The sequence below is a fragment of the Dipodomys spectabilis genome, unplaced genomic scaffold (genome assembly GCF_019054845.1).
Source record: "Dipodomys spectabilis isolate Male_0828 unplaced genomic scaffold, ASM1905484v1 ptg000163l, whole genome shotgun sequence".
Classification (NCBI taxonomy): Eukaryota; Metazoa; Chordata; class Mammalia; order Rodentia; family Heteromyidae; genus Dipodomys; species Dipodomys spectabilis.
In genome coordinates, this window is record NW_024870840.1 from 12,942,028 (window position 1) to 12,953,883 (window position 11,856).

At 46.7% G+C, this 11,856-nt stretch overlaps 1 protein-coding gene across 1 annotated transcript; it reads right to left on the reverse strand.

Annotated features, from left to right (window-relative positions):
• Positions 1-3,802: 3,802 nt before the first annotated feature.
• Positions 3,803-4,298, reverse strand: LOC122119258 (60S ribosomal protein L10-like). Its single transcript, XM_042693288.1, has one exon. It carries the CDS (start codon positions 4,226-4,228, stop codon positions 3,887-3,889), a length of 342 nt encoding a protein of 113 aa, XP_042549222.1. The 5' UTR covers positions 4,229-4,298; the 3' UTR covers positions 3,803-3,886.
• Positions 4,299-11,856: the final 7,558 nt, after the last annotated feature.

Genomic DNA, 11,856 nt, shown 5'->3' on the forward strand with positions numbered 1-11,856 from the left:
TAAACCACCAGAAAACCAGAAGTGGCGCTGTGGCTCAAGTGGTAGAGTGCCAGCCTTGAGCTGAAGAGCTGAGGGACCGCACCCAGGCCCAGAGTTCAAACCCCATGATCAACAACAACAACAACAAAGGCTGGGAAGGTGGCTCAGTGGTAGAGCACTTGCCTTGCATGCCTGAGGCCCTGGGTTCAATTCCTCAACACCACATAAACAGATAAAAAAAAGCCAGAAGTGGCGCTGTGGCTCAAGTGGTAGAGCGCTAGCCTTGAGCTGAAGAGCTGAGGGATAGTGCCCAGGCCCAGAGTTCAGGTCCCACGACCGGACCCCCCCCCAAAAAAAAAAACAACAAAAAGAATTTGTAGGGAGTGAGCCTTGGGCAGATGGAAAAGAAGCCGATTCTACTACAGAATGAAAGCCTCGAGCTGACTCAGCAAACCCAACCTAACTTGCTACAAGGTTAAACCTGATTATAAGCTGGGTGCCTGTGGCTCACGCCTGTAATCCTAGCTACTCAGGAGGCTGAGATCTGAGGATCATGGTTCAAAGCCAGCCTGGGCAGAAAAGTCCATGAGACTCTGATTGCCAATAAACCACTAGAAAACCGGAAGTGGGCTCTGTGGCTCAAGAGGTAGAGTGCTCGCCTTGAGCTGAAGAGCTCAGAGACAGCACCCAAACCCAGAGTTCAAGCCCCACGACCGACCGAAAAAACCCAAAACAACAAACCTGATTACACTTAACCTTTTCTGATTTAAACCAAAAAATACCAAACAAGCCTTAAAGGGTACTTCAAGTGCCTTTGTACCTTCTTAGTGACACCTGTGTTCTTTTCAGGCTCTTACGCCTTTAACCTCTGAGAGGCTGGATGGGCAAGTTAGTGATCACATGTTCAGCTGAGGAAACCAACACAAGGTTCAGCCAGCCAGCAAATGAGAAGGGCACACATTCCAGTCTGGGACTCTTCCTTTTTCTTGATTCCCTCGTCAAGGGAGCTTTTATCTATTTATTTATTTGGTTATTAATAAACTCATTTTTTTATTTTATACATGAACACAGAGGATCCCACAGAAATCGCCACTTGCATTCCCTAACCCCAATTCAGGGCATCAGTGTTGTTCTGGGTCTGGGTTTCGTCACACCCTTTCTATGTGGTGGTGTGTCCCAGGTTACCGTTTTTTTAAATTGTATTTTTTGACTCAGTTGGAGACATCCTGGTCTGTTGTTTAGGCCTGGAATGAGGCTAGGAAGAGTGGGAGGCAGATAAGTGGTCTCCCGCTCTCTCTCTCTCTCTCTCTCTCAGATCCTGGCAAGCCAAGAGAGCCAGCCGTCTGCACACACACATTTTCTTGGTCTGGCTCTGAATCCCCCACATTCTCAGTCCACCATGTCATGCGTCTGCATCGTGTCTGTTGCACAAGACCGCAACCGCAGCTCTAGGCCTGGAGGGGAAGCTCCTGTCTTTCCTGGGTCACCCCCAGCAGATTCCGTTTTTTTTTTTTTTAAAACCAAGGGTAGCTGGATCTTCTGTGGGGGAATGACAGTGACCTCCAAAGTCATCGCAGAGAAAATACCCAACAAGAGACAGTGCTCTTGGCTGAAGGAATCCAGGGTGCCCCAGGAGCCTTGTGGTTTAGGCAAACAACGCTCTGTGTTCTACCAGCAGCAGAGCCAGTGCCGCTCTTTGAGTGGATAAAGAATCTCTTCTGAGTTTCAATAAAGCGTAGTGGCTTTTCTGATGTTTGTAAGCGGTAAGGGTCCTCACAGGGAAATTCAAGGGTTGGTCTACTATGAAAATGTTGTAGTAAACTCTCCTTAGCTGGAGCATCACCGTGGGGCCTATGCTGAGGAAAGATAATTTCTACAAAAGTGGAGTTCAGCTGCCTTCATCACAGATCTTCCTCTCTGTATAATTTGTTCTTGTTTACATGAATAATATATTCATGCCGGGCACTGGTGTCTCATGCCTGTAATCCTAGCTACTCAGGAGGCTGAGAGCTGAGGATTGCAGTTTAAAGCCAGCCTGGGCAGGAAAGTCTGTGAGATTCTTATAAAACCACTCAGAAAACCCGAAGTGGAGCTGTGGCTCAAGTGGCAGAGCGCTACCCTTGAGCTGAAGAGCTAAGAGACAGCATCCAGGCCCAGAGTCCAAGCCCTATGACTAACAACAACAACAGCAACAATAATATATATGTGTGTGTGTATATATATATATATATATATATATACACACACATATATATATTCATGATTTGAAAGTCAAAGTAATGGTTTACACTACAAAAGCTATTGCGCTTTCTCTGCCCACAGTGACTCCTTCCCTTAGACATAATCATTTATAACTTTTAGGGTCATTTTGGTCAGCCATGGGGCTTGAGCTCAGGGCCTGGGTGCTGTCCCTGAGCTCTTTTGCTCAAGGCAAGCACTCTACAACTTATGAGCCACAGCTCCATGTCTGGTTTTGGTAGTTAATTGGAGATAAGAGTCTCACAGGCTTTCTTCCCCAGGCTGGCTACAAACCTCAATCCTCAGATCTCAGCTTCCTCAGTAGCTAGAATTACAGGTGTGAGCCACCAGCACCCAGTGAACTTTTTTTTTTTTGATTCTAGAACTCCACTGTGTAGCCAAGACTGTCCTGAAACTTACTATAGAACCCAGCCAGCTTCACACTTAGTTCTTCATGAGCCTTCCAAGTGGTAGGATTACATGCGTGTACCACCACATTCAGCTTTTTCAAATCAGAGTTTACATGAGAAGATAAGCAAAACTAAACATTTCTAAATATTTTGTGTTTAAAATTTTTATTCCAAGTGTATTTTTATTCCACAGTGTGTTAAATCATTTGAGCCTTTTATTTTAATTTAGCTATGTATCTTGGAGATGTTCCTTTATACCACTAGATGCCTTTATTTTGTTCTTTTTTTTCCCCCAACAGTACTGGGGTTTGGACACAGGGACTTATACTTGAGCTCTACCACTTGAATTGTGCCTCCAGGCCTGCATGTAACTCAACAAATATTGTCATTTTGTCTTTGGGATCTTTTTTTTTTTTTGTCGTGGGGCTTAAACTCTGGGCCTGGGTGCTGTCCCTTAGCTCTTCAGCTCAAGGCAAGCGCTCTACCACTTGAGCCACAGCTCCACTTCCGGTTTTTTGTTGGTTTATTAGAGATAAGAGTCTCACGGACTTTGCTGCCCGGGCTGGCTTTGATCTGTGATCCTTAGATCTTAGCCTCCTGAGTAGCTAGTATTACAGGCATGAGCCACCGGTGCCTGAAACTTTATTACTTTTTTAAGTAGTTATACAAAGAGTTTCCAACTCAAGTCAGATTATGAAGACCTGAACCTCGAAGCCAGCCTAGCCTATTTAGTGAGACCTAGTCTCAAACGAACAAACAAAATGCAACGTTAAATTGATCGTCTTAGAATAATTTTCAGTGTTCAGTGGTATTTAATACATTCATAATGTATAATTATTACCAGCATGCATCACTATACCTCTCTTCATCTTGCAAGACTGAAATCCTGTGCTTCCAACAAGAATTCTTTGTTTTCTTCTCCCTTTTCAGCCCATGGCGTCCTTTCTGTTCTCACCGCCTCACAGGAGTGGGGTCATACAGACTTTGTCTTTTGGTGAGTGGCTAATTCCTCTTGCCATCATCCCTGCCACGTGCATCCATGCTGGAGCATATGACAGTAGTCCCTCCTTTGCTCAGGGTGAGAGGGCTCTGTGCATGTCTACATCATTTGTTTATCTGTTCATCTGCCAGAGGATGCTCATTGCCCACATTTCAGCTACTGTGCACAGAGCTGGGTTTTTTTTTAGACATAATGCAAGTTTTATTGGGGAGCATGATTAAAGTGGGGGTGAGTGATAGAGCTCAGTGGGTGGAGATCTTCATGAGTGCAGGACTTGCCGCTTATCCAGAGGACCACGATTCGGGATGTATTTGACTCCACAGCCATCAGGGATGAGCCGCTTCTCAGCTACCATGTCTTCAAACTCATCCGCGCTGAACTTGGTAAAGCCCCACTTCTTGGAGATGTGGATCTTCTGACGACCAGGGAACTTGAACTTGGCCCTGCCTAAGGCCTCAATTACATGTTCTTTATTCTGCAGCTTGGTGCGGATGGACGTGATTACCCGGCCAGTGTGAACCCTGGCCACAGTGCCCTGGGGTTTCCCAAAGGCACCCCGCATACCTGTCTGGAGCCTGTCAGCCCCAGCGCAGGACAACATCTTGTTGATGTGAATGACGTGGAAAGGATGCAGTCACACTCGAATATGAAAGCCATCTTTACCTCAACTTTTTACCATACACGTGTTAGGACAAATACGCGCAGCCTCCAGGGCTTCAGAGGAGAGCTGCTCATATGCATCTGACACCTTGAGCCCACAAAGTGGGAACTCATCCACTTCTGCCTTCTTCTGCCCCCAGGTCAAGGATGCGGATCTTAGCATCAGGGACACCCTGACAAAAGCAAGGCTTTGGGTATGGTTTGTTCTTACAATTCCAGTAACACCGGGCAGGGTGGCGACCTATGGCGACACCAGAGTGTTCAGTGGAGCACCAGAGGAAAAGAGCCAATGCTGATTTTTTTTTTTCCAGTCTTGGGGCTTGAACTCCCGGCCTGGGCACTGTCCCTGACCTTCTTTTGCTCAAGGCTAGCACTCTACCACTTGAGTCACAATGCTACTCCCAGTTTTTTCTGTATTGGCACTGAGGAATCGAACCCACGGCTTTATACATGCAAGGCAAGCACTCTGCTACTAAGCCACATTCCCAGCTCCTCCAGCACTGCTTTTTAACTCCTTGGGATGCATATTCAGCCATAGAATTGCTCAGCCACACAGTCATTCATGTTTAATCATTTTAAGGAAACTCCATTCTGTTTTCTTCAATGCCTGTATGTTCTATATGCTCACAAACAATTCCAATTTCTCCACATGCTTGCTCACCTTTGTTATTTCCCATCTGTTGGGGTTCTCTCTTCCTCCTCCTCCTCCTACCTCCCTCCTCCTCCTCCTCTTCTCTCCTCTCATTGCGCCCTTTCTTTTTGTGCCAGTACCTGGGCTTGAACTCAGGACCTCACACCCTCACTTGCCTGTTTTGGTTTAAGGCTGGTGCATTACCCTTGAGCCATACCTCCACTTTCGTAGCCATCCTAATCGGCATGAGATGGTATCTCATTGTAATTTTGATTTGTATTTCTCTAAAAGCTCAAGGTCTCGGGTGCTTTTTTTCTCGTGTCTGTTGGCCATTTGGACATCTTCCTTGGAGAACAAGTCTTCTCACATGTGTGCTTTTTTTTGCCACTCCTGGGGCTTGAACTCAGGGCCTAGGCACTATCCTTGAGCTTCTTTTGATCCAGGCTAGCGCTCTACCACTTGAGCCACAACACTTCTTTCCAGCTGTTCCTGTTTCTGTGGTACCGAGGAATCAAACCCAGGGCTTCATGCATGCTAGGCAAGCACTCTTACCACTGAGCCACCTTCCTAGCTGTGTGCTTGGTTTTGAATGGGGTTGTTTACTTCTGCCATTCACTTTCATCAGCCATCTAAGTTCCCCCTCTGACCTGCTGCACATAGTATCTATCATCTTCCCTGAGACTGAAGGAGCAGAAGACTCGAGCTCTCTTCCTCAGCCTTGCCCATCAGCCTATGATTAGAACCAATAATGGGAAATCTCAGAAGACATATCTCACCTTTGCCAGCAATCCTTCTGCCAGGGGCAGCCCTGAGGAGTAAGCAGGTTCCGGGTACCACCAAGGCATCTGATTTAAGGTGAAGAGTGATAGTCCTGAGAACCGGCCAGCGATCTGACAGCTGCTAACATAACCTCTAACACCTGTGTTAAAATGACTGGTGAACTGGGCTCCGTCTTTCATTTCCTCTTAATACTTGAAAAGCCACAGCTTGGTTTTTGAAAGTTCCCTCAAAAAGGTTCTAAGGGAGGACTCCTCTTCTTCCGCTTGACCGCATTTGGAATCCAGAAGTCAGAACCACCTTGAAATTGAAACCAGGAAAATCCCAGGCCTCCGGGCCAAGAGAAGAAACACATAGGTAAGTCCCCCAAGGTAGTTTAAGTAATTACCTAGTTGTTGACGTGCTTCAGGGTGGCAGGGGCTGATACGATGGCTGGAGGACTAGGGATTAGTCATGATGTTGGGTCATGAGGCTTAGAAATGAGGTAGAGCCTTTCGGTATCCCCCAGAGGTTTGGCTCAGAACTGTCCAACCGAGGGATGTGTTCTTCAGACTTTAATAACCAGCCCTGGGAATGATGCATCACTTGACTGACTAAATGACCGGCCCGGCTGCAAACTGGGCTGCAAACTATCCTGAAGACACTCAGAAGCCCCTGCTCCTTTGGAACAGCCTCAGCTGTGGCCTAAAGGGAAGAAAATGGAGAATGAGAAGCAAATGGCAGGATGAACTGACCTATTCAGCACCCCATCTGTGGTTAGTCCGAGGGGCACATAAGACAAGCCCCTAAGACAATACAGTGAATTGTTCTGGAATGTACTGAGTTCTGAGCTTCAGGAAGGGATGCCTCTCATATGCCTCCAATTATTTATTTATTTATTCATTTATTGCTAGTCCTGGGGCTTGAACTCAGGGCCTGGGCATTGTCCAGCCAACAATAACTCGCCCTCAAATATCAGAAATTTAGAGTGAAATCTTAAAAATAACAAAAAACATATTAAAAAACATATTCATCGTTACACATATAAATATGTACTTCCATCTAAACAAATGCATACAAGCAAAGATCCCATCAGATTTCAGCCTTGGCAGTAACAAGGTATGTCCATGGGTAAAAAGAAAAGACCTTCCTTTCTTGATGCTGGTTTTGTTTTGTTTTTTTTGGGGGGTCCGGTCATGGGGCCTGAACTCTGGGCCTGGGCGCTGTCCCTCAGCTCTTCAGCTCAAGGCTAGCACTCTACCACTTGAGCCACAGCGCCACTTCTGGCTTTTTTCTTTTTGCTTATGTGGTGCTGAGGAATCGAACCCAGGGCCTCATGCATGCAAAGCAAGCACTCTACCACTGAGCCACCTTCCCAGCCCCAGGCCTTTATATTTATTTCCTCAGAATACTACCATAGCTTGCTACTGCCTCTTACTTCGGTCTTGGTCCTTCCTTATCCATTTCCACATCGCACAGTGACGTCACAATCTTACCTAGAATTCTTCTGTGGCTGCCCATAGCTTCATGATCAATGTCAAATTGCTCTTTTCAGATCAGATTCCTTTGTAGTCCTTCCGGTCTGTGAGCTCATTGATCAGTTAACTTGCTCCCCCTTGGTGGAGGGATACTCTGGGCCAGGCATCACTGTAAGGTCTGGGGATATAACAAGATGGCTGCCAGCCCTTACAGCAAAGTGGAGAAGCAGCTGAAGAAATGCTGTAGTAAACATTGCCATGGTGAGCTCTGCATTCCGTGACTCAAGGTGGGGTCTAGAGACAAAACTCCCCAGGCCACCTGAGAGCATATCTTAGGGCCCTGAACCAGACCTGCTAAATCTGCTCCCGAACTTTCACTAGATGCCTAGGACTGGAGTCTGTGTGTGAGGGCCTGGTCTGGGAGCCGCCCTAGTTGATGGGCGTGGTTGGATCCCCAGTGGTCATGAGGCAGGGGAGAGGGAGCCTCATAAAGGTGAGGTAGGAAGAGGTTCTGCCCATGGAGGGACTGGCAAAGTGCTGGGGCAAAGAGATAAAAAAGAACATGGAGCGGAACACCGGTGGCTCAAGCTGGTAATCCTAGCTACTCAGGAGGCTGAGATCTAACAATCATGATTCAAAGCCAGCCCGGGCAGGAAAGTCTGTGAGACTCTTATCTCCAGTGAACCACCAGAAAACCGGATATGGCACTGTGGCCCAACTGGTAGAGCGCTTGCCTTGAGCTGAAGAGCTGAGGGACAGCATCCAGGCCCAGAGTTCAGGCCCCATGACCAACACACACACATAAAAAAAAAGGGGTGGGGGGAGAGAGAACATGGGAGATGTTGCCCTATATTGGGGAACAAAGGCTGCAGATGGTGGCCTTACTTATCTCAGCAATACCAATTGGTCCAGTGCAATAGCCCTGTCTCTTTCTAATCTCATCCTGAAACATTGGGATGAAGAATTCGAGCCCGTGCCATGGCCTGCTATTGTCTCCTTCAGTCTTGGTCTTTTCCTCTGCTGTTTGTCGGCAAGCAGAATAAAGGTGACCAAGGGCAAGAGGAGGGGAGGTGGAGAGTTACCGTCTGGATAAGAGCTTCTGTGTGGTATGATGAGAAAGTTCTGAACGTGAGCCAGGCGAAGCCAGCCCAGGAAGGAAAGTCTGTGAGACCCTTTATCTCCAATTAACCATCCAAACAACACACACACACACACACACACACACACACACACACACACACACTCACTCACTTCTGAAAATCAATAGTAATGATGGCTGCATAGCATTTGAAGGCCATTGAATGGTGAAAATGGTATATTTTGTTACATACATTTTACCATCTTTTTTTTTCCCCCCTAAAGTTTTGAGATCTTTAAAGTCAAAGAAGAACTGATTTTTTTCAGGTTGCCGTTTGCCCACTTCCTTGCCCCAAATAACTCAGGTAACCTTCCTGCAGCCGCACTGTGCTCATCTGTACAATGGGTCCAGGGATGTCACTTGTCTCAAAGACAAATCCTGAGGATTCATTGAGGCAGTGCTGGGAAAGCATCTGGGAGCTCGGCGGGTGATCCCTGAGCTCAGTAAAGTCCTGAAAAGAAAATGAAGAACACAAGCTCTTTCTCCACCCTCTGCCGAGCTGCCTTTCCGTTTTGTTTGTGGTCTGTGCTGTCCTTTCCACTTCCAAACAATTTCTCAAGACCCACAACTATTGAAGTTGTCTTGAAAACATTTGCTAATAGCCTTTGTTACGCCAATGAAACTCTAGTAATTCTTTTTTTTTTTTGGTTGGTCGTGGGGCTTGAACTCTGGGCGTGGGCACTGTCCCTCAGCTCTTCAGCTCAAGGCTAGTGCTCTACCACTTGAACCACAGCGCCACTTCTGGCTTTCTGGTGGTTAATTAGAGATAAGAATCTCACGGACTTTCCTGCCTGGGCTGGCTTTGAACCATGATCCTCAGATCTCAGTCTCCTGAGTAACTAGGATTATAGGTGTGAGCCACTGGTGCCCAGTAGTAATTCTCTTCTTAAGACACAGTTGCTCATTTCTCAAAATGCACCACTTTGAATTCAGAACCATTGGGTTTTCCTCTTTGCTTACCTTCTTCCTCCTCTTATAAGTTAAGGGCTTCCATAACCATTTCATTGGATGCCTGTATTTATCTCTGCAAAAGAGAAGCCTTGTTGGATGCCAGTGGCTCACACCTGTAATTCTAACTACTAGGGAGGCCAAGATCTGAGGATCATAGTTTGAACCCAACCCAGGCAGGAAAGCCCATGAAACTCTTCCCTCTAATTGCTCAGCCAAAGGCTGGAAGTGGAACTGTGGCTTAAATGGTAGAACACCGGTCTTGAGTACCAAATCTAAGGGAGACAACCCTGGCCACAAGTTCAATCCCCATGAAAAACAATCCCTCTCCCCTCCAAAAAAAAGCATCAGTCTTAGGTAAGAGACAGACATGAGTTTATATCTCCTTGGGCAATTTTCTCCAACTGAACCTTATTCCACTGTTAATGCTTGGGGTGCTAATAACAGTACTCTGATAAGTAACACATCCCTGCTGTAAGATTTTGTTAGTTTTCTTTCTTTCTTTTTTTTTTTTTTTGGTCGGTCGTGGGGCTTGAATGCTGGGCCTGGGCACTATCCCTCAGCTCTTCAGCTTAGCACTCTACCACCAGAGCCATAGCACCATTTCTGACTTTTTCTGTTTATGTGGTACTGAGGAATCGAACCCAGGGCCTCATGCATGCAAGGCAAGCACTCTACCACTGAGCCATCTTCCCAGCCCTAAGATTCTGTTAGTTTTATAGCATTTACCTGTAAGAGCATTGTAAATTCTTGACCTCAGAGAGAACTCCAGGGGTGGTTGGACTTAGACCATGGGCTAGAAGGAGCTGAGTTGGAAATGCCACAAAACATTCTGGTACAACAAAGCCTGGGTTTGCCAAGAGGCAAACTGATGATTCCCCAGAACTTTCCAGGAGCCTTGGGCAGATGAGAGAGAGGTGATAGATAGACTCTGACACTAGGCACTGACCAGCGGATTTCCTGAGTTGACATGAACATGTGAGCGAGGTCCCAATCCACGCGGGAGGGAGGGTGTTGTTCGCAGTTCTAAGATTGAAACCACAAGGGATTTCATCCTCCAACAGCTGGAATTCACTCTCTGCAAGAAACAACACGATCAGGAACCTGTGAAGAGTTTGCCCCATTTATTCTAGTCGTGTTCAAAACATGACCGGGGGGTGTTCCGTAGAGCCTCCCCTTTCGAGATAAGGTCTGAGAGCTCCACTTCCCGTCCTTGTTCACCAGCAAGCGTGGTTCACATGTTGAAATCCGAAACTCCTTGGGTGAAAATAACCCCTCTGCAGGCCGTACCAGATGTTGCTTGTGAGGCTTTCCCAAGCCCAGAAAGATGAGTTAATCCTTGAAGGAAATTATTTTGAACTTGCATCCAACTCAGTGGCTTTGATCCAACAGGCCATGGCAATTAAAAACAAGACTATCAGCAGAGCTGTGGGTGGTAGTCCTGTCTCTGAACAAGGAACAGACCACTGGCAGAAGGCCGCATTCCAGAACGCCTTCAGATGCGCAGGGCCTCGCTCAGCGCGATGATGCAAAGGTACTGCACTTGAGCACATGCCGTCATAAAGCAAATTCTCACCCGACAAAGGCCCGACAAAAATATTGCCCTCTCTGAGATGCTTCTCCTGAGTGTTTGCAGCTGGAGCCCGCTTGTTTCTTCACACATAGCACCCAGCTTGCCATCTGAGCATTTGCCAATGATGTATTTCTTTCTCAGTCATGGGGTAGATTCCTAAAGGTTCTACATGAAGTATATTTTCTACTTCTTGATATCTCGGAATGGCTAGCCCTCTGAGAGGAGGTATAGTTCCAAGAAAGTATCATTCATTCCTAGGGAAATTAATCCCTGGTATGTAGCGGACATTCAGCAAATAAATAGGTGTTTTACTAAATAAATACAGTTGTTTGTTGATAACTAAGTCCCATTAAGAGTGATAAGGAAAGAGCCAGATGCCTGGAATACTAGCTATTTAGGAGACTGAGATGGGGAATATGGTGGTCTGAGGCCTGCCTTATGCAGAAAAGTTTGTGAGATCCTTCTCAACCAACAGCTAGGCACCGTGGTACATGTCTGTCAGCCTAGAAAGCCTAGAAGAGTCAGTTGATAATCTAGGTTTGTGCAGGCAAGAAGAAAGCTATGCTTGGGACTGGGAAGGTGGCTCAGTGGTAGAGCGCTTGCCTTGCATGCCAGAGGCCCTGGGTTCAATTCCTCAGCACCACATAAGCAAAAAGAAAAAAAAAGCCGGAAGTGGCGCTGTGGCTCAAGTGGTAGAGCGCTAGCCTTGAGCTGAAGAGCTGAGGGACAGTGCCCAGGCCCAGAGTTCAGGCCCCATGACCGGACCCCCCCCCAAAAAAAAAAGAAAGAAAAGAAAGAAAGCTATGTTAGAGGTATGGCTCAGTGATACAGTGCCAGCCTAGAAAGCAGTAGGCCCTGAGTTCAATCTCCATTACTGCAAAGATAAGTAAAGGAGGGAAGGAAGAAAGGAAGGAAGGAAGGAAAGGAGGGATGGATGGCCATCATTTCTTGCATTTCTTGTTTTGTTTGCCCAGTACCTCATTCCCCTTTTTTTCTAGAAGCTTCTCTTCCCTAGGAACCATCATTATTCTTCCCAGAGAAACTG

Excerpts from the sequence above, each read along its gene's own strand:
- LOC122119258 (XM_042693288.1), bottom strand. The coding sequence starts at position 4,228 with ATGTTGTCCTGCGCTGGGGCTGACAGGCTCCAGACAGGTATGCGGGGT.